This window comes from Atractosteus spatula, chromosome 3 (assembly GCF_055471065.1).
Source record: "Atractosteus spatula isolate fAtrSpa1 chromosome 3, fAtrSpa1.hap1, whole genome shotgun sequence".
NCBI classification, from domain to species: domain Eukaryota; kingdom Metazoa; phylum Chordata; class Actinopteri; order Semionotiformes; family Lepisosteidae; genus Atractosteus; species Atractosteus spatula.
The window spans coordinates 27,185,279-27,208,042 of NC_142708.1; the positions used below are offsets into that span (position 1 = coordinate 27,185,279).

General features: G+C 37.9%; 1 protein-coding gene across 1 annotated transcript in view; it reads right to left on the reverse strand.

Moving 5' to 3' along the window:
* Positions 1 to 22,764, reverse strand: part of ipo11 (importin 11) — a 269,401-nt gene that overhangs the window by 43,554 nt on the left and 203,083 nt on the right. Inside the window, exons 28-29 of the mRNA XM_088911299.1 lie at positions 19,491 to 19,586; positions 18,503 to 18,587 (exon numbers count right to left, since the gene is read on the reverse strand). Coding sequence (XP_088767425.1) covers positions 18,503 to 18,587; positions 19,491 to 19,586 — 181 coding nt within the window. The remainder of the gene's footprint in view (positions 1 to 18,502; positions 18,588 to 19,490; positions 19,587 to 22,764) is intronic.

Consider the following 22,764-nt stretch of genomic DNA (forward strand, 5'->3'; position numbering starts at 1 on the left):
ATATGCTTTCTCCTCCCACACTGGAGAAATATTTACACAGGAGCTGTTAAGTGGCAACAGAAGTGTCAAGATAGATATAATTGTAACACTAATGAGGCAAATGCTAGTAGCAATGAGTGTAATTCATAAGGAGCTGGTGCCTCCATGATCTCTCACACACTGTCACACCATTAAAATGATCTGTGCACATTTCATAACCTGCCTAAAAATGCTGATATCCATTGTGCAGCTTTGGCAAAGCAAGATACCGTAAATTATCATCTGGACACATCCTCAAGATCTGTAAATCTCAAATACAAAACAGAAAATGGAACAAGCTTCTCTAATGAAATCCTTAAAATGCATAGAGATAGGAAAAACAGCATTATTTTCTGACAACTGCTTAGCAAAATTTTTCATATCTACCACATGAAGATAATCAAGCAGTGAACTAACAAATAATATTTATCCAGATACATGGCTTGAACGAAATTTCATTTCCCCTGCAGAAATCCACCAATAGATCCAGACCATCTTTCCTAATCTTACTAATCAACTTTCCAGGTTATTTAATGACACCCAGGAAATTCACTGTTATTGTGTCTGGGTTCTTCACATGAGGAATTTGAGATAGAATGTGAAAAATCATATTAGAGAGAAAGCTAGGCTATTGTCTATTCTGATAAACATAAAGTACCATGTACTTAGCTATATTTATTATACCTGAGTATTGAGGTGTGTTCCATAAGTCAATTTTTTATCTGCTTTATCCAATACAGGCTCGTGGGGGAGCAGAAACCTATTCTGGCAACCAGTCCATTCCAGGGCACACATTCATGCCAGGGCCAGAATTCCCAGAAGCTAATTAATGGACCAGTATGTCTTTGTACTTTGGAAGGAAACTGGAACACCCAGCGAACATGAGAAGAACATAAAACTCCACACCAGTAGCACTCCAGGAATTGAACCCAAGGCCCCAGCGCTGTGAGGCAGAACTATTAATCACTGCAACATTGTGCCGCCTTTCATTTTTTAATGCGAGATAAAAGTACACACAACTCATTTGGTCAATATGAGCAACATGACAAAAGTGTTAACACTTCATTCTCTGAAGTAATGAGTGCTTGAAAAATCGTTCCCTATTACAATTCATCTTTCCTTTAAAGGACTCAGTAATAAAATATATAAAATAAACCTACAATCGAGAAGAATGGGGCAGGTTTTCACAAAACCTTTGGCTCACTTTTAATTACTGGTACTGTTTCTCTCAGCCAAACAACAACAATCACTTAAAAATCCCCTTGAAATACATTTTGTAATTTGTCGATTTGCCGATTTCTGTTCTTTTTTATCATTAAGTTAAAATGTTTTTTTTTTCTGGTGCGTGGAGAACATTTGCATAAAACCTATTAGCACTGTCTTAATCCTGCTGGTGTCAATTGTATACTTAAATGGTCTGGACAAATGTGTTGTGACTACTGTGGAAGAAAATGTTAGCTGCAACTATTCTATGAATTACCCATGGATGGATGGATTAAACTTGCTTTGCAAACAGATACCATAACATGATTTAATTATATTCAACTTTATATATAAATTATATTAAACTTTAAAAAAAATTTCTAAACATGATTTTCTATACAAACAATATACATACTATAAACGGAAAACTCATGAGAATATTATTGCAGATTAAACCCATTATAAAAAGTGTTATTTACTAATCAGAGTTTTACTTTCAATTTAACGTGAATCACTAAATTTATGAATTGTCTGACTGCAATGAAGAATAGCTTGTGCTGTGTTCTTTTATTGTTAGGACGAAACTGTTAGCATACAATTCAGAAGTTACTTACTGAAAATGTAACACGGAAAAGCTCCACCAAACGTTTGAGCTTTTGGTGGAGATGCTGTGGCATAAAGCTGACTTAGGGCCTGGACAGCTTGCTATCAGAGGGAACAATGAATTCAAAATTGTATCAAGAAATTGTACAGAAGAATGTCAGGGTAGCGGCCCGTCACCTGAAGCTTAACAGAAGTTGGGTGATGCAACAAGACAATGACCCGTAACACAGGAGTAAATCAACAACAGAATGGCTTAAACGGAAGAACATTTGTGTTCTAGAATGGCCAAGCCAAAGTCCAGACCTCAACCCAATTGAGATGCTGTGGCATGACCTGAAGAGAGCTGCTCACGCAAGGAATCCTAGAAATATCAATGAACTGAAACAATTTTGTAAGGAGGAATGGTTTCCTCCTAACTGTTGTGCAAGTCTCATCAGCAGTTACAGGAAATATTTGGTGGAGGTTATTGATGTTAAAGGAGGTTCTACCAGTTACTAAATACAAGGGTTTACATACTTTTTCCAGCCTGGACTGTGAATGCTTAAATGATGTGTTCAGTACTGACAAGTGTGTGTGTCAGTAATTAATGTAGAATCCGGGTAATTCCAAAGGGTTCACAAACTTTTTCTTGCAAGTGTATGTTGAACTACATATTAGTATATTGCTGTGATGTCATGTCACAGCAATCCTAAAAAAGTGTGCTCGGTAATCGTTGATGACAGAGCTTTTAGTATTCATGTGTCAATCACATCTAGGCTGAGACAGCATTACCAACACCACATAGTGAGGACTTCACATCAGGTTAACTATCACGTTAGGAGAGACCATCTAAGGAATTGGTTCCATACTACTGCAACAACTGGTACTGTACCAAGGCACATGGCAAATGCAATAGATGCACCAAGGCAGTAACTGTAAAAAGCTACCTCCATTGTCTCAGACTGTAATGCAGATGTTGGTGCACAACAGCAAAATCCTTAACCAATGTCAAAGGAATGCATGTCAGTAGTTTGCAAATCACCATGTATAAATCTGCCATCATGTCATGTACTGACCAGAAACATCTTCAAATGTTCATGAATCCAATTGATTACCTATGTAATGATCTGAGAAGAAGTGACAGTGTCCTTGTGAGAGGAGTGGGCAGTCATTTCTTTGACTGTGCATGGGATCTCTACCTATCTGTGCTACAGTGTGTGTACATTTGTTTGTGCTAATAGAAGGTGTACTTTTCAGATTTGCTATGCTTAATGGCATTTTGTTGTCCATGCCACTAGTTACTTTATTGCTAATTTTTCTTTAATTAAAGTGATGACATCTGATCTATCAAACACTACACAGGGAATCATGTGAGGCAGAATTCTGTATCATTGAGTGCTGCCAAAACGAATTAAATGATATTGCTTGTGATGTTTGTATTCAAGACTAGAATTTATTTTAGGTCTTTTTTATTCAGAGAAAATGGCTAAATCTTTCTCCTTTCATTCGAAAAGCAATCCAGCTTTTTTCTTATTCTGTCAGCAGATATTAAAATGCCTTTTTTAAGTGTGAAGTCAGACTGTCAAGATGAGGATAAACACATCCACAAAGACATGAAAGCAGATGGATTAACAGGATTTTACTTGAGATCTCTCTAAATTCTATCGCCTCTACAGCATCCAATTATTTATCTTCCTGCATTTATCTTCCCTTGGCTGATAGGTTACTTTACAAATATTTTAAAAATGGTAGAAGAATTGAAAATTAATAATAAAGTGTAATAATATTTCTAGCAACATACAGAAAATACTCTAGGTATTTTCAAAAACAGTCTACTTAAAATTAACATACTTCCGTGCTAATAAAAGAATCAAACAACTGATTTATTATTGTTCCACAGGAAATCACTCATATTAAGAACCTAGATTATTTGACTAACTAAAATATCTTTGTTTAAATGTCTTACAATGCAATATGAAATACTAATACCACTCATATTTAAGGATATCCTTCTTTACTGTTCTACTTCAGTGAAGATATCAATATGTTTAGCTGTTTATGTTTGCCAGTATCATTTTTGTTATTGTTACTCAGCGGGAAATTTCTAAAGTATGAATGACCTGCACCTCTGATTCTGACACTGGTGTCTGTTCCTCACTTATACAAAAACACTACCTTTCTGCCAGAATTCTAAATGCTGTACGCGATAATTATAAGCAAATGGTGTGTGTAATTTTTGTCAGATTTTGCACATCAGTGGTGTTCTCATTTCGGGCAATCAGTTGTGAAAACCCCGCATAGTTGGGTAGATTGACAATGGCCCCTGGGGACACATTCCAAGAGCAGCACATTCTGAATATTACAAAAACAAATCTCAATGACCAAGATCTGAAGAAACACACATCTGTGAAGAGGACACATTATGAAACAAGCTAGTGTCAGAACTTTAATTTTGTAAAACACCTTCCTGATGTGCAACTCTGAGAAGAGCCTAAAAATGACAAACCAGACAATTATCTGAACCTTATGATGGTATAGCATATTCTTCTGAAAGTCACAAAAATGTCTTTAACATACTGTATCAAAAATGTACATTCAGCTTGATTAACACAGTTAACTACAGGCCAGCTTCAGATCTGCCTCAATCCTTTATATGCTCACACTTATGTCATCACCTGCTTGGGGAAATGTGCCCTGTGACACTACCTACAGTACTCTTCTTCAAAATGTTTGACCTATGAAAACTACAAAACTAACAAGTTTCATTCTAGAAAATGAAATTACAGTACAGTAAAAAAGTGTGTCTGGGTATAACAATGGCCACTAGAATAGCACTTTTTCCACTTTTTAATATGCCTTTAGTATTTGAAAATGCTAATGTGCGAAAATTGTTTGGCCAATTAATTCCAAAGTTGGTAGCAAATATTTCAATGATACAATTAACATATATGAAAATAAGATACTTGCTTAAGTCAAGATCCTGACCATCGTCTCGTTCTGAGATGGAAAACTATTTTTGTCATTTCAAACTAGTCTGGGAATCACTACATTCATTCACACGTAACTTGGCAACTTGTCATCAAACTGAAGTCTCCTTCAGGCGTGCTGTTCAAATGGCAACAGCTCTATTTACGCCCACAACAAGTCATCACCCATTCTTCAAAAACCTTTGGTAAATTAACTCTAATCGTGGTAGGTCACCTTCTAATTTTCTCTTAGTTTACCGATAGTTCAGTCATACTGTTAAATTGGGTAGGGAGTTCCTTGGATACCTTAAAAACTACTTTGCAGTTCGTCTCTCACTACATTAGTGTCACGTGCTCACGATGCACTGTAAAAGCAGATAAGCTCTGCTGCTTGGTATTTTATTGAAGTATACAGCAGTCGCAGTATCTCACCACCTCTTTCTGTTTCAATGTATTGAATAATAACAAACCTAATTTAAAATGTGGCTAAAAGCAGTGATACTTGATTTAGTTCATCATTATGTCCCAAATAGAAAAGAGTTCTTGGAGAGAAATCAATACAATGTTTGGGACTTATATTAGGCTTCCAGGTAGTGGAAGTTTCTATTGAAACTATTTTATTTCTTACAGATTCTGAAATGCTTATTTTACAACACCAGGCAACTGAGCAAATTAGGCAAGTATAGTTGGTCAATTATAATTGGTTACAGATAAGGTATTATATCTGTATTTTTTTAACAACTGATGCACTGATGATCCTGTGAAAACCAAGATGCCATTTTCTCAAACTCCTTTTTTTCTTGGAAACCACTGTACATAAGCCACTTTGGATTTACACCTGGAAAGTTTGTTTAAAAATGTCTGCACCCACATCACGTCATCAAGTGCTGGGGGAATTACAGCATCATAGAAAGTCTAGTTTCCTTTTGTTCACCTGCAGCCCAGTCACATTGTAATATACAGTAAGTGGGTAGGGCCTTCCTTGGAAACCTTTAAAACTGCTTAGTTTTCCAGTTAGAATTTTTTTTTTTAATTTTAAATTATACTGTATACTTGAAGATAATCTCAATTGAAAATGAGCAATGTTTCTTTGTTACTTAAATGTAAGGGCCTCAGGTAAACAAGGAAGAGAATTCTAGCTATACTGATGATACCATAAACATTTTATATAGTACACGATGTCTGTGGACTACCAGAGCATTCAATTCTTCTTTTATTGCCCTCCTCAGCCAATTTCAGTACCGTTTGAAAAATCTTCACCTGTGAATCCATACTCTTTGTATTGGTACCACACCACAATTTTTATATCCGTGCTGCATACAAGTCAATGAACATCATATACTTCTGAATTATCATGGTCGTTCAAGTACTTTGTAATTGCTGTTGCTTTACTTCTATAATATAAAGGTCGTGTTGAAAATCTCAATTCCAAAGTCTCCATTTAATGACAAAGTGCTATCAGAGAAAACGGTATTGAACAGTGAACAGTATTTCAGACATTTTACAAGTAATTCACCTTCCATAGCATGACATAAACATCCTGCTATTTTTATGAGTCTTGCATGAAATATATCAAACTTTTCTGTGCTTCTAACATTGCGAGATATTTAGAAGGCCCTAAAAATGACAAAAGGGCAAATGATCAATTGTGAGATTTGTCTTAATTCAATGTCACTTAGGTTTATTAGGGAGCACATAATTTTAGTGTTGATTATCAAGCTTCTGTTATTCAGGCTGCAACATATGCAGAATGCCTGTGCTCCCATGCCTTTCCCATTCCTGCCCAAGATAGGTGGGGTTCATTAAATTAGCACTGGGTTACAATTTTTCCACCAGAAAAACGGAAACAAAAAACATTTTCAACTATTCTACAGATCCTGCCTCTGTGATGAATAATAAAAAATATACGGATTGTTAAATCGTGAACAAAAACAAAGGTAATTCCTTATCATCACTATTAACACTTCACAGATGCTTATTAAATATCATATATGATGTTCTTATCAAGGAAGAAATGAAATAAACAGCATTCACTGTAATCGTGATCAAACAGATCAGTATTACATATATTAAATATTTAATATAATTTGTTTCATTTTAGAATATCTAAAATTTTGTTTGGAATTTTTTTTCCTGATCATCATTTCGTACATTTCAGATAATGTACCCTGAAAGGAAAATCAAAACAAAAGGAAACTTCCCGTGCCAAGAAAGCAACATTTTTTTTTCAGTTCAGCAACCGAGAGACTTCTTAACAAAGAACTTCCTTTTCCTGCATATTTCTGTTTTAAGAACTTTCACAGGAAATTGGAAACAAAAGCTAAAAAAAGTATACATTTAACAATTATGCCACCACCACAGACAAAAAAAAACCTCTGTTGTTGAAATTATTCCTATATATCATATAAAGCTGCTTAAGAACCCAGTAGTATACTTTAACTGTATGAAAACACTAATAGCAACTAATTCACAGTAAAATGCAGTATGTGCCTTTTTAACCAGTCAAGTTCCTCACAGATAAAAATGTCCAATGAACAACATTTGTGTATTTATGCTGATTTATGTTTAATCAATTGTTTTAAGATGGCTAGCAGGAAATCTAAAAAGCCAGTTGAATCCAGACCTTTTCAATCTGTACCTTCCCTCTTATTTTAAAAATGACATCTATAAAGACTAATAATTTGCTAATAATAATAGCACTAATAATTTGCTGACTTTGACAAACAAGGTTCATTTACAGTGGCTTTATTTTAAAGTATTTGCCAACAGATCTAAAGAAACAATGGGTTGTTCTAACATCTGCGCCTGGCTGTCTTCCATTCAGTCACAGTGTTACTTGTATATTACTTCAACCAGATAGGTGTCTCAATTCCAAGGCAGAAAAAAGTTTTTTTCTGTTTCTCTTTTCTCCCAAAAGTGTAGCCCAAGCAAATAAAATAGAAGATCTAAATATTTTGTAGTCGTTTCCTTGAAGTGGAATACTAATCTTCTGTTGTGTTTCCTGTTGTAAGCTATTCTGAAACATTCAACATGATTTCTGTTGAATACAACCAACACTTATTTCAATGAATTATTTATCACAGCAGTCTCAAAATGGAACTGAAAAATAAATTAGGCAATGCACATGAATGCCTGAGTCAACACTGCTGATTATTTCATACAGAACCACAATAAATTTGTCAAATACATGTAAAACTTTGTAAACAGCAACATTTATACTGTTCCGGCTAGTGAATAATGCAATCACTAATGCAATTTTCATAGTAAAAAAGTTGACCTTAGAAATGCCAAAATGAAAACAATTAGATGTTATTTATCATTAATTAATAGTCTTTTTGGCCAACTGAAGGCTCACATCATTTTATAACATGTAAATGTGGAACTTTTTTAACACACAAGCAAACTTTTCTCACAGTTTGAAGGAAAAATACTACCACAAAATACTGACTTTATGTGTTTTTTTTTACAGAACAGAAGATAAAATCCATGATTTCATACCGCTAATATGCAAGCAGTAAATAAGATGGGTATTTACCAAATTCATTACCAATGGTAAGCAATACACAAACTACATAATTAGTATTTTCACAGGGAAACTAAACAATAACATTAAATAAAAAACTGCTGCTGAAGCTTGTCTGCATTAAGTGCCTTTTAACTGGGATTGTAATGGAACATATAGTAAGAAATTAATTTTGAGGGGGAGCCCTTCTCTAAGGATCAGGGCATTAAATATTGTTTTCCACTGTGGAACAGTCAGGATGGGTAAGTGACCAACAATTATAGTGGTCAGAATTGTGATCTTTCTAGTTAGAACACATTCTGAATGAGGAAGGAGGCAACACATGCCTCTGAATCTAGAGATATACAGTTGCAAGAAAACGTTTATGAACCCTTTGGAATTACCTGGATTTCTGCATTAATTACTCATACAAAAGTGGTCTGATCTTCAACTAAGTCACAATAAAAGCCAAACTCAATCTGCTTAAGCTAATAACATACAAACAATTGTACTTCTTCGTGTCAATACTGAACACATCGTTTAAACATTCACAGTCCAGGCTGGAAAAAGTATGTGAACCCTTGTATTTAGTAACTGCTTGAACCTCCTTTAGCAGCAATAACCTCCACCAAACGTTTCCTGTAGCTGCTGATGAGACTTGCACAACGGTTAGGAGGAATTTTAGACCATTCCGTTTAAACCAAAACCGTTTCAGTTCATTGATATTTCTGGGATTCCTTGCGTGAACAGCTCTCTTCAGGTCATGCCACAGCATCTCAATTGGACTCTGACTTGGCCATTCGAGAACACAAATTTTCTTCTGTTTAAGCCATTCTGTTGTTGATTTACTCCTGTGTTTCGGGTCATTGTCTTGCTGCATCACCCAACTTCTATTAAGCTTCAGGTGACGGACCTCTATCCTGACATTCTCCTGTAAAATTTCTTGATACAATTTTGAATTCAGTGTTCCCTCTATGATAGCAAGCTGTCCAGGCCCTGAGGCAGCAAAGCAGCCCCAAACCATGATGCTCCCTCCACCATGCTCCACCATCCAAGGTTGGGATAAGGTTTTGGTGTTGGTGTGTAGTATTTTTTTTCCTCCAAACATAGCATTGCGCATTTCTGCCAAACAGTTAAACATTTCTGCCAAACAGTTTTGTCGCATCAGTCCACAGAACATTGTCCCAGAAGCGTTGTGGAACATCCAGGTGGTCTTTTGCAAACTTGAGATGTGCCGCAATGTGTTTTTTGGAGAGCAGTGGTTTCCTCTGTGGTGTCCTTCCATTAACACCCTTCTTGTTCAGTGTTTTTCTTATAGTGGACACATGAACAGAGACTTTGGAACCTTAGGGTTCTTTTTCACCCCCTTCAGCATTGCACGCTGCGCTCTTGCTGCGATCTTTGCAGGATGCCCATTCCTGGGGAGAGTAGTAACAGTACTGAATTTCCTTTATTTGTAGACAATTTGTCTTACTGTGGATTGATGAACACCCAGGCCTTTAGAAATGCTTTTGTAGCCTTTTCCAGCTTTATGCATCTCTAAAATTCTTCTTCTAAGGTCCTCTGATATTTCTTTTGATCAGGGCATGGTTCACATGAACACCTCATTCTTGAGAAAAGCAGACTCTTGTCAGTAACCAACCTTTGTATGCCTTTTTTATAGGGCAGGGCACCTCCAACCCACACCTCCAATCTCGTCTCATTGATTGGAACACCTGACTCCTGCCTAGGTTTTGGAGAAGTCATTAGCCTAGAGGTTCATATACTTTTTCCAACCTAGACTGTGAATGTTTAAATGATGTGTTAAGTACAATTGTTTGTGTGTTATTACTTTAAGCCAATTGTTTGTCTATTATTGTGACTTAGTTGAAGATCAGACCACAATTTTTATGAGAAATTAATGCAGAAATCGAGGTAATTTCAAAGGGTTTACAAACTTTCTCTTGCAACTCTATATGTGATAATAAAAATTACTGAGCATGGAAAAAATCCATACTTAGCATCTCTTTTCTCTTATAACATCTTCTCTTGTTACAGAGCCATTGTAACAAACAAAGCTATCTTTAAATTATGACTTTATTGCATTTAGTCAACATTGTTTAGAGGAAAATCTTGTTTGGGCCGTGATGTGATCACATGGTAATGAGATTCACCACATTAATATATCCAAGATGGCGCCGTGTTAGTGGCAGCCTGCTACAGCAGCTCTGTGTCTTTTTGTTGTCTTTTTGTTTCTTTCAGTTAGTTAATGCTAGTGTGTTAGTGTTTTTTCTTCATACCTTTGCGGGCAACTAGATTTGCGATCACAACATGATGGATACTAGGAAGCTGAGAAACTTTTTCTTGTTTTTTCTGATACTTGGACCTCTGTGGCTATCGAGTTGCAATGCTGATAGCCACAGAAGCATTGTCTACACGCGGGACCAGCTGATCGCGCTAGCGCGTCCGGCTCTACTCACTGGAGAGAAGCCATCGGTGCCGGAGGAGCTGAGGAGGAGAAGCCGAGGCTGTAGGGCTGGTGCGACGCGAAAGGCGAAGAGAAGGAGATTTAAACCCTACCTTCCTTCGACCATCATGGGAAATGTGAGGTCCTTAGTGAACAAGATGGACGAACTGGGAGCATTGGTGAGAAGCCAGAGGGAGTATCGTGAATGCAGTATCATGTGTTTCACCGAGACGTGGCTGCAGGAACTTATTCCGGACTCGAACGTTACCATCGGCGGCTTTCAGACGGTGCGGGCGGACAGAAACACCGAGAGCGGTAAGAGGAAAGGAGGGGGGCTCGCGGTGCTTGTAAACAACAGATGGTGTAATCCTGGACATACTCATGTTAAGGAGCGCGTCTGCAACCCGGACATCGAACTGGTAGCCGTAGGACTGCGTCCGTACTATCTGCCGCGGGAGTTTACATGCGCCATCTTTGTTGTTGTTTACATTCCACCTACGGCAAATGCAGAGGTAGCGTGTGACGTCATAAACACAGTCACAGCCAGGCTACAAACAAAGCACCCAAGCGCTTTTATAGCTATTTCAGGGGACTTTAACCACGTATCTATTTCCACCACTCTGCCTACTTTCCACCAGTTTGTTAAGTGCCCGACCAGAGAAAACAAAACACTGGACTTATTATATGCCAATGCTAAGGATGCATATAGTTCCACAGCCCTTCCCCCCCTTGGCAGATCAGATCACAACCTTGTCTTGCTTACACCACTGTACACGCCTATTGTCCAGCGCCAACCTGTGACCATGAGGACTGTGAGGAGATGGTCTCAGGAGGCTATGGAGGATCTACGTGGTGCTTTGGAGGCCACCGACTGGGATGTGCTGTGCGAACCACATGGGGACGACATAGACAGTATGGTGGACTGTGTCACTGACTATATTAACTTCTGCGTAGATAACACCATCCCCACCAAAGACGTACACTGCTTTTCCAATAACAAACCCTGGATCACCAGCGACCTGAAGGCTCTTCTGAATGACAAGAAGAGAGCCTTTAGGAGGGGAGATAAGGAAGAGGTCAAGCGTGTACAGAGGGAGCTAAAGCAGAAGTTAAGAGAGAGCAAGGACGCATACAGAAAGAAGATAGAGGACAAGCTGCAAAGGAATAGGGTGAGAGATGTATGGAGCAGCATGAGAGAGATCACTGGCTTCAAACAGGCTGGGGGTGCAACAGAAGGGAACCTGGAGATGGCCAACGAGTTGAACCAGTTCTTTAACAGGTTTGATTCTGGGTCCTCTGTGGCGCAACACCCATCCCCCCACTGCCACACGCTCCCTAACCCTTCACAGCTGCGACTGCCCAATACCTCCTCCATCCCCCCACAAACATGGCCGCCTACAGCCACAACCCCCGACGGCTACTCACCCACCCATCCCCCACAGCTGCCACTCTCCAACACCTCCGCCATTAACACCTGCAGCACTGAAAGCAGTATGAGCACCATCCCCCAGGCCAGGCTGACCATCACAGCTGACCAGGTGAAGAAGGAGCTGAAGAGGCTGCACGAGGGTAAGGCCACAGGACCAGATAACATCTGCCCCAGAGTTCTGAGGGCCTGTGCTGATCAGCTGAGCGGAGTGCTCCAGCGACTGTTCAACCTGAGCCTGCGCTTGGAAAGAGTCCCGGTGCTCTGGAAGACATCATGCCTGGTCCCGGTACCAAAGAAAGGGCGCCCCTCTGTCCTCAACGACTACAGACCAGTTGCACTGACTTCTCACATCATGAAGACACTGGAGAGGCTGGTCTTATCCCACCTGAGACCCCTGGTCAGCTCATCACTGGACACCCTACAGTTTGCCTACCAGCCCAGTGTTGGTGTGGAGGATGCGATCATCTACATGCTGCAAAGGGCCTACTCACACCTGGACAGGGCTGGCAACACTGTAAGGATCATGTTTTTCGACTTCTCCAGTGCCTTCAATACCATCCAGCCCTTACTTCTAAGGAGGAAGCTGGAGGAGATGCAAGTCGATGCCTCCACGACCTCGTGGATCACTGACTACCTGACAGGCAGACCACAGTCTGTGAGACTTCAGAACTGTGTGTCTGAACAGGTAGTGAGTAACACAGGGGCACCTCAAGGGACAGTTCTTTCTCCATTCCTCTTCACCCTCTATACTTCGGACTTTAAGTACAACTCAAAGTCATGCCACCTGCAGAAGTTCTCAGATGACTCTGCAATTGTGGGATGTATCAAGGGTGAGCAGGAGGAGGAGTACAGAGGACTGGTCAGCAGCTTTGTGGAGTGGTGTGGGGTGAACCACTTGGAACTGAATGTGACGAAGACAAAGGAACTGGTGGTAGATTTCAGGAGGAAAAAGGTCAAACCTACTCCTGTCTACATCCATGGGAGTGGCGTGGAGATGGTGGACTCGTACAAGTACCTGGGAGTGCACATCGACGATAGACTGGAATGGTCTAAGAACATCGAGGCCATCTATAAGAAGGGACAGAGCCGACTCTACTTCTTGAGGAGGCTCAGGTCCTTCAATGTGTGTAGTAAGATGCTACACATGTTCTATCAGTCGGTGGTAGCGAGTGCCATTTTCTACGCAGTGGTGTGCTGGGGCTCTGGGATTAGAGCAGTAGATTCCAAAAGGCTGAACAAGCTCATCAGGAGAGCAAGCTCTGTCATTGGGTTTGACCTGGACTCCTTGGAGGTAGTGGCTGAGAGGAGAATGAGGTCCAAACTAGAGGCCATCATGGACAACTTCTCCCATCCCCTCTTTGACAGGCTGGCAGGAATGAAGAGCACGTTCAGCAATAGACTGATTCATCCACGGTGCGACAGGGAGCGCTACAGGAGGTCATTCTTGCCGTCTGCCATAAGACTGTACAACGCATCCACCTTGCGTCTTGGCAGAGGCAACATCGACAGTGACCTGTTTCTGGACTAAACGCATCTACACATCTACTGCTACATCTGTTCTCTTTCTTTTTCTTTTTCTTTTTCCCGTTTACAACCACTTTTTGTGCAATATATGCCAGGGACCTGTGCAATACATTTATATTTATATCTATAGTTACATCTATATTTATATTCATATGTGTGATATGAGTGTGATACGATTTTCTGTGTACTGTTCTGTTCTAGTTTGTTCTTGTGTGTCCGGACTGTGAGTAACTCTTGTATTGTATTGTATGTATTGTACTATTATTATATAATTCGTTACACTGTGGCTGTGTTGTGTGTGTTAAGCTGCTGTTGCACTGCAATTTCCCTCACGGGATCAATAAAGTATCTATCTATCTATCTAATAAATGTGTCCAAAGAGGATTTTAATCTACACAGTCTGTTTTCTTGGATGTAGTGATGACTTGGCATCCCTGGCAGCTAGTGGAAGTTATTATAACTTCAATTTCACATTGCACACATCTGTCCAATTTTTCTTCTAAATTCAAAAACATTTCAAATAAAAGTATTACTAACAGGACAAGCCTCTTAAAGCTTTGTGTGCTGTCATCAAATATAAAGCTTTGGCAAAAAAACGGTTGTAGAAACCTCACACTCACCATTTCCACTACTTAACAACCTCCACTTCCTAGTAAAGTGACACTTGATGTTTCAATTCTGTATAACACCTGACTATATCTGATGACATACAACATGATCGAAGATTTTCAGAAAGATTTAGATAAAGTTCCTCATAAAACATGAATTGTCAAATTACAGGTGGTGGGCATTCATGGAAATATACAAAATGAGATTGGATTGAGAACTACTTTATATACAGAAAAAAGAGAGTATAAGTAAGAGAAAAGAGGGACAAGACACATTCCAGGGCTGAAGGGAATGTTATTACACTGACAAGCTTAAAGTAATGACCCTTTTTACTAATAACTGGAAAACACTATGAAACGATCTGATACAAACATTCAAAATCTTCAAAGGAATAGACTGTTAACCCAGTGGATTTCTTAAATGACTTTAAAACGGGGAATAGAGTTCAGTTCTTTACACAATGGGTTATAGGCATATGGAAGTAGTTCAAGTAGGTAGCTGCGTCAGCATGCGGAGGCTGCAAAGGAACAGGTAACGGGTTTATTCCTTGCTGAAAAGAAAATAAAGGAAACACGTTTCGTCTGTGGAAGTAGGTACTAAGCCATATTCTTGAAATGGATGCCAATCAAAAAAGGGCTGAATGAGATCCTTGGATCAATAACTACAGATTACCAAAGGCCTAGATGGGTCAAATGACCTCCTATTATTTAGAACCTTTCTTTTGTTCCATTACAAAATATTTTCTAAAAGCATTTTGTTCTAGTGCATATATTGTACTATTCCTAAACAGGAGATATTATTATATATGTCTGATATTATGTTCACCTTCAAAAAAGTGTTGCTCCGAAAACTGTCAGAACTCTGGACAAGTCACAGTAAAGGCTGCAGCTGCATGAACACACTGATAATGGGTTTAATCTGCTAAATATCAAACACTATAATGCATCTCCTGGGATTCAAAATCATAAAAATTAAAAAAGTTTCTAAAAAACTCAAGACCTACACTATTAAAATTGTGTATTCCTAAAATGTTTCAATGCAAATTACAATTAAGATAATTTTCCTTCTCTGTACATTTGCAGTTAGAGAATTAAAAGTGTTTTGCATTATGGCATGAATAGACAGCCTGTACATAAGGAACTGCTTCATGCTTAAAATGCTACACAATTTGATTTATAGTTGTTTTAGTATACAAGTTTAATTTATCAACAATCAGGACTGAAATGGATTGCTCTTTTCTTCAGAAGCCTCAAATGGTTAACACAGCAAAAATGATGCAGGTTCAATGTATTAAATCTAACTCTAGCTTTGTTTCAGATGTCTCATTAAAGAAAATGAAACAGATCCTTTTCAAGCTGAAAAAAAGAAAACAAACACCAGGGCCATTACTCCTTATTTTTATTTAGCTTGAGCTAAACCTTATGGCAAGCTATTAATTTATGAAGCACGTATAAAAAATGGATAACTATCTGCAAACGGTAATATTGTCTTGCTCATGTTTTGTGCAATTACATTACATCAGAAGATATTGCAAAATGTGTAAGACTTTCTAGTTGAAGCACACAGACAATACCTACATACTATATCTGCATAAGAAGGGTCACTAACTAGTGGCCATTTGGCCCAACTTGATGTACATAAATTAATGGCTCCAACATGGCAGCTTTTTGGACAGTTTTCACAACTCATTGTTTAAAAAAAGCATCTCCTATTTTCAGTCCAAAACCCATCTTTTCCTAAATTCTACTTGACCTTGTTTTCATGCCTCATTATTCAACTTAAAGCAACCCCAGCCAAATTTTGACTTCATCAGTACCGAAGAGGAATCTGAAAATGTGAATAAATCCACTCACTCCCTCCTTTGTTCAACCCCCAGATAAATCTAGCCTGCACGTGACTTTCCTGAGGGAACAGGAACATCTGGTTGTATTTCTTTGTACTTTTTCCAGGAGTAGAAGTGTCCCTTTTGTAGAAGGGTGACCAGGTGGGCACACAATATTCAAAATCACGTCTTACAGTAAATTTCTGTAATTTTACAAATTGGCTCAATTCTTTATTTTTCATTATCTGCACAGTTTTTACCACTTTCCTGTTTTGTCTAGATGGGATAGATATTGGCACTTAAACCCCTTAAGGTTGGTTTTCAAGTTCATTACCATCCATATGTACATTATAGTGTACTATCTTACAATGAGTATTAATTACTTTCCACTTGACATTAACACTTCACTTGCCAAGCTTAGCCTAGTCCTGAACCACCTCTAAGTCACTTCTGTATTTCCATTACGTCTGCTACTGCACTAGATACATTTGTGTCATCTGCAAAATTAACAAGTTTCCTGACTTCACCAGAATCTAGATCACTGATATAAATCAGGATGAGTGGTGGGCCAAACGAAGATCCCCATGGTGTATCATTAATTACCCCAGCCCAGTTAGAGGCTTCTCCTCTCATCTATACCCGGAAATATAGTGCTTGGCATTCTCAGGAGGTCTCCCATCCAAGAACTAACTAACCATGGCTGACAAATTCTCTCCTGTACACAAACCTTAAAACCATGATTTGCAATGCAAATTTGAGGAAAAAAAAGTTTTTAATGATAAAGTTCCAATTGCTTATATTTTGTACTCATATCAGATGTATTAGAACTTCCTTTCAACAAATTCAGAGTCACTGTCATTAATAAGGGATGGAAGTTTTTAAATTCTGAAATATCTAATGATATAAAAACGTATTTTATGAAGCTTTTGAACTAAATGTCCTTGCTGATATATCATGTAAATAGAGGAACATCTGTTTCTAACATTCATCTTCATTTAGCAGGGCCGAAAACTTAAATGCAGTATTATCAGTTCATTTTTTTTATCCATACACTGACCTTGGTATCATTACACAATATCCAGCCTGAGCTAAATTATTTAGGTTATTTAGTTACTGCATATCAGCAAGCCTGTTTAAGAGTGCCAAGCTGATGAACTGGTCAGACAGCTTAATGAAAATTCTACAATGCTATAATAGCTCATGCAAGCTGTAAGTATGTTATCAATTGTAACAGTGCTTTTTTGCAGACATTACCTATGTGGTTATGACTGTTTACTGCTTACTGAAATCAGTACAATGCAAAAAAAAAAAGCTGGAATTTCCAAGATCTCAAACATCTGCCTTGTAAACCAAATGCACAGAGCTTTGGCATGAGAAACAGCTATTTCTTTGAAATATTTCTGTTATGTGAGGCATTGTATTGTGTGACCTGTAATATCTCACTAAACATGGCAGTAACATCTCAGAAACAGTTGGTAACACCCGTGTTATATTTAATTTTTGTTTTTAATGATTTTGTCTGTGGACAGAGAAATATTGCTGGAATTCAGTGCAGGTAAGTCTTACCTAATGCTTCACTGTCTTTATGATCATTTAACAAGTTATGCATAAAGTCCACATTTTTTCATTTCTTTTAATTACTAGAAACAATCTATTCTGTGCCATTACACTGTCTGTACAGTCCCAGGAGAGAAATAAAGGGCATAGTTTCACAGAAGGTGAGAGGAAACCAGAACAAATGGGCAGACATTGATGAGCATGCCACCAGTTCACAAAAACAAATTCCACACAGAAAGGGAGCAGAGGGCCAGAATCAACAGCAGACCCTAGAGCTCATCATGTCACCCTCACTACATATACAGGAGAAGAAATAATATTGGAGCATCTGGAAAACAAGGAACACAGTCTGCAGACTGCAAAGGCTCAGGCTGCTTAGCTTCAGTTATTCAGTTACAGGGTGATATAGCTGCTGGTAGGGGTGTTACCCCAGTGTCCTGGCCACATTTCCCATTGGTGTTTACCAGTCATGGCTTCATCAATCTTCCCCACTGATAACTGATGTGTGATGAGCTTTCTGGCGCATTATGGCTGCCGTCGCATCATCGAAGTGGATGCTGCACATTGGTGGTGGTGGAGAGGAGTCCCCATTACCTGTTAAGTGCTTTGAGTGGAGTGTCCAGAAAATAGAATATAATACTAAGTCCAGAAAAAGCTATGAAAAAACTATAAAGTGCTAAAAATGATCAATTAGGAATAAGTATGTTGACAAAATGAGCTACAATGTGATTTTGCAACCCTTCATAACACTGTGTCTCACAAATGCCTACAGAGTGTGTTCAGGATGCTGCTGTCAGTTCCTGGAGCTACTGTACAGTGATGTGGGGGGGGGGGGTGTACTCACCATCTTTTTCCTCCTGTCCTGCTCGGTGGGGGGCTCCTCATCCTCTGTCAGCTGGGGCTCCTCAAAATGCGTCATCAGCATACAACTAGAATTAAACAGAACATCACCAGCGCTGAACAGTCACTTTCAAGAAAATGCCACATGAGTTAAGGTAAAGCAGCATAAACAGATAAACGGTTATGGTATTTTTTTAGGCAGGAGAAAAAAAAAACTTAGTTTTGTAATACATTTACAGTAGGTAATTTGGTTTATTATTTAAATATCCCATGATTTAAAATGATGCCAAACTCAATTTTTTAGTGTTCTATTAAATGTTTACAAACACTTGTAATTACATATTAAATTTACATTGTCTAATAGATGTCTCTTAGTCTCCTGTATCCGTTAATTTTCACAAAATGCAGTTTCAGGTTATTCAATGCTATTTCCCTATTGTGAAAAAAATGTTTTTTCACTAGTCCATTCAAACTGTAATATTTTCAGACTCAATCAATCATCATGACTCAAATGGATGATCTGACAATGAAAAGCCTTGGGGAATATGACATGCAAAACCCATGAATTATAAGTTCCTCAGGTTTCTTGTCTTTACTATGATGTGTACAGTACTGAGAGCAGCCAACATAAGTCTCTCCAGCAATAAATGTAACACTTAAAGCGAAACACAAATTAATAAAACAAGAGCATTTCATATATTATTTCAACAGACTAGGTGTTGCAACACTTTTTTTTTGTTTATGAAAGTGTTCTATTTTATAGACATCTGGGATTTAATCAAAGCAAAGCAAGACCCTAGAGGAGAAAACAGATTAATCACATTTGGAAAAAGTACACATATCATTTTAAGCAGTTCAAAGGAAGGATAAAAATAACTACCATCTGTCTAATTCAGTTTCACATTGTTTAAAAAAAAACATTTTACAGATTTTAGCCAGAGAGCCAGAGTTTATTCCATAGACTTAGAAAAGATCCTCAAAGCTCAGCTTACTCTTTGTAAGTTCGCGTTTCAGGGTCTTCTGTCATTACATCATGTAGAGCCTCCACACAAATATTGATGATTCCACAGAACTTATCTTGGATCACACTGGAAAAAAAAAAACAGGAAGAGCTCTCCATTAAAAATGACTTTCGTCAGGAGAAAGCGTGGCAGACTGAAAACATTAGTTAATGTCAGTGTAAAAGTACTTTTTTTCTAAACAAAGGAAACAACTCAGAACAGATTACAAGCACACTGTTTACTAAAAACACTACAATGTTGGCAAACTGAAATAAATTCAGCAAAAATATCCAAAGTTAAGTGTGGCTTAATAATTTGAACTCTGTTTTACTTTAAGCAATCAGGAATAATTAGGCATCCTGAGTGCTAATTTGCAATGCCTGTGGTGTGACATTTGCAGCTCATTCTATAGTACCAAGACATTTAAGTCATCATCTATGCATCCTGCTGTCATGTGCTCTGTGTGATTTCATCATTTGATTTGATTAGATTTAAATCTGCAAATCTACGCATTTCAGTAAAAATTATTCCAAAATGACCTTACATCCAGTATAAGGTAGTGTGTTAGGTAAGTATTTATAATGTATTTTGTTCACTGTATTGTTCACTGTAAGGTTACACCTTCTCTTCTGATTCCATCTCTATAACTATAAAACATTTTCAGAAATCCCTATTTTTGGAATAGCTAGAAAGAAAGACAATCATACTACTAATACTGACATTTGAAAAAACAACAAATGTTGAAGGAACAACAATTTAAAACAAATATCAGTGAAATTCAAATGATATTATATGCATACTATTCAAGTCTAATTTCAAAGTCACTCTAGGAAATTACATGAATATTGACAAACAAGATCATGGCCAGACAAGTTTATTGTGCTATACAACCCAATTATATTAAAAAAAAAACACTTTATTAACGCTGCCGTGTGTATTTATGCTAAGCGTAACGCAAGAGGCAGTGCAGAGCATGAAGACTCCATTCTTAGAGGGGAAAAAACAGTCAAAATATTCCATCTCTTGTCATTATCATATACATGATTTGCAATGAACACAGGGAGATTGAATAAGAATCTTTTAAGGGTAAAAATTTATATTGAGAACAGACAGACCTAGACAGGACCCAAACCTTCAAAAATCTGCTATCAATTCAAAATATTTGATTCATAAAACATAAAAAACAAACATTTCTAAGAAAAAATCAAAAGAGCAAAAGGTCCATAAAATGATTACAAAAGAAACGGCATGCATGTGCATTGTAAGGACTCTCTTACTTTATACTACAACATAGAAGAATAAGTCCACTATATATTTAAGTATTAAACTACACGTACAGTTGTAGAGGAGGCATTATCCAATAAAGATCATATTGATAAAACTTCTTTACACTCATTGCTGCAAGCCTCTGGAACAAAGCAACATTTTCTTCGAAAACACCTCTCTGAAGGCAGAAGTTCAAGAGATTGATGAAGAAAATGAACGAATATGAGATGAAGGCACAGGCCTTCATCTGATGGACATAAAGTTGCGTTGGGGGGGTCTTAAAGGCTCACCAGTGATTTTAGAGCTGAGGTTTACAACATTTTGAAGGCAGTTTTTGTCTTTTTGACTGTGTGATGTGAACCAATGGATAAAGGTTAAAGTTAAAATACTCTGGATAAAAGAGCTATAAAATGTTGATAAGATTCTGTTTTGGACTCCAAAGGAACTCAGTCTTCGCAAACAATCATTTACTTACCGCTATTCTGTACCTTCATAAAAACTTAGGGTACACTTGCTGAAATCAGTGTGCAGTATGTTGGTCGCTCTGGTAGTATGTTTGTTTCTGTTCTAATCACAGGACAGGAACAGTTCACTAATAATGTGCAATGTCCCAGTATTGGAGAACAGTGGGGGTTTATGGGTGGGATTTCTCTTATTAATAGTAAGCTTTCAGGGGTGAGATAGACTAAACATTGACAGTTTTAATGAAAACAGAAATTAATCTATTTCCTAATCTGTAGATAAAATCTGTAATAATCTTATTATTCACATCACAAGTTCTGAAATAATATATGTATGCTTAATCAACAATGTAAAAAATATAATGTACCTAACGTAAAATTCTAGTTACACTTTAAATTAAGATAATTTGCTGAATACCAAAATATTTTAATTAATGGTAATTGGTGTAAAAGCAACTAAATACACCCGGGAACCTGCAGAGATGCACCAACCTGTTAGGCTAATTAACATCTGTGAGGATTTAGATGTGTAACTTTTATAAACTATTTAAAATATCACATCTGACTGCTGTAAAACCTGCATGGTTTCAATGTTCCCCTTTTCTAGCCTAATATGTGAATTAAAGGAATCTCTGAAGTCTTCTCTTGAGCCAGGCTGAATAAAACATGGAGTCACCTCCTGTGTCTAATCCTTTAAAGAGTCACAGATTCCAAGTACAGCAGCACATGTAGCACATGGGGCCTCTGCCACGAGTGTAGCCCAGAGCTTGCATATTATTGCAAGAGTCAGTTTCCAGAATCGTCCAAATCTGCGCTGATTAAAGGAGACTGTTTAAGCCACTGGGAATGGAAAAACAGAAAGAGTCATGCTGCTTTAGGTTGTAAGTTTTCATCACTGACCAGGTTACAATGGAGCGTGCCCATTCTGAACTTCACACAGTAAAAACTGATTGTCAGAGGATCAAAATACAGTCAGTAATTCAAATACCCCGTCATTACCGATTGTATCAAGCAGTCAAAGAGAAGTAATTTTAAACATGAACCAAATAACTTACCAGGATCAGAGCTGACAAACAACAGTAACATGGATGATACAGATAAAAGCTGTACATCTCCGATGCAAGCTTTGCATCAGTTTGCAAAAAGTGTCTTATGGGGATTCTGTCCCATTCCTCTCATGGACAACTGGCAGGCTTTTCACTGATCTCTGATGCTCCAGTTCAACAAAGCTGCATAGCTGTTACATTCATTTTTCACAACACAGTTATGTCATAAGAGCTGCATGGGATGTGTTTTGGTCTGTTGGCAAGGGCAACATGTGAGGCTCCCAGACAAAATTAATATAGCCTCAGGCTGCCATCAATCACTACATGTGGAGTTTTATAGTGACTTAACACTCCTGCCCAGGCCATCACACTTAGACCTCCCCCTATTGGATTTTAGAACTCAATAATTACTGTATTATTCTCCATATTTGCATTATTAATAGAAATTACTGCTTACACTTATATACCGTAGCACTTTTCTGGACACTCCAT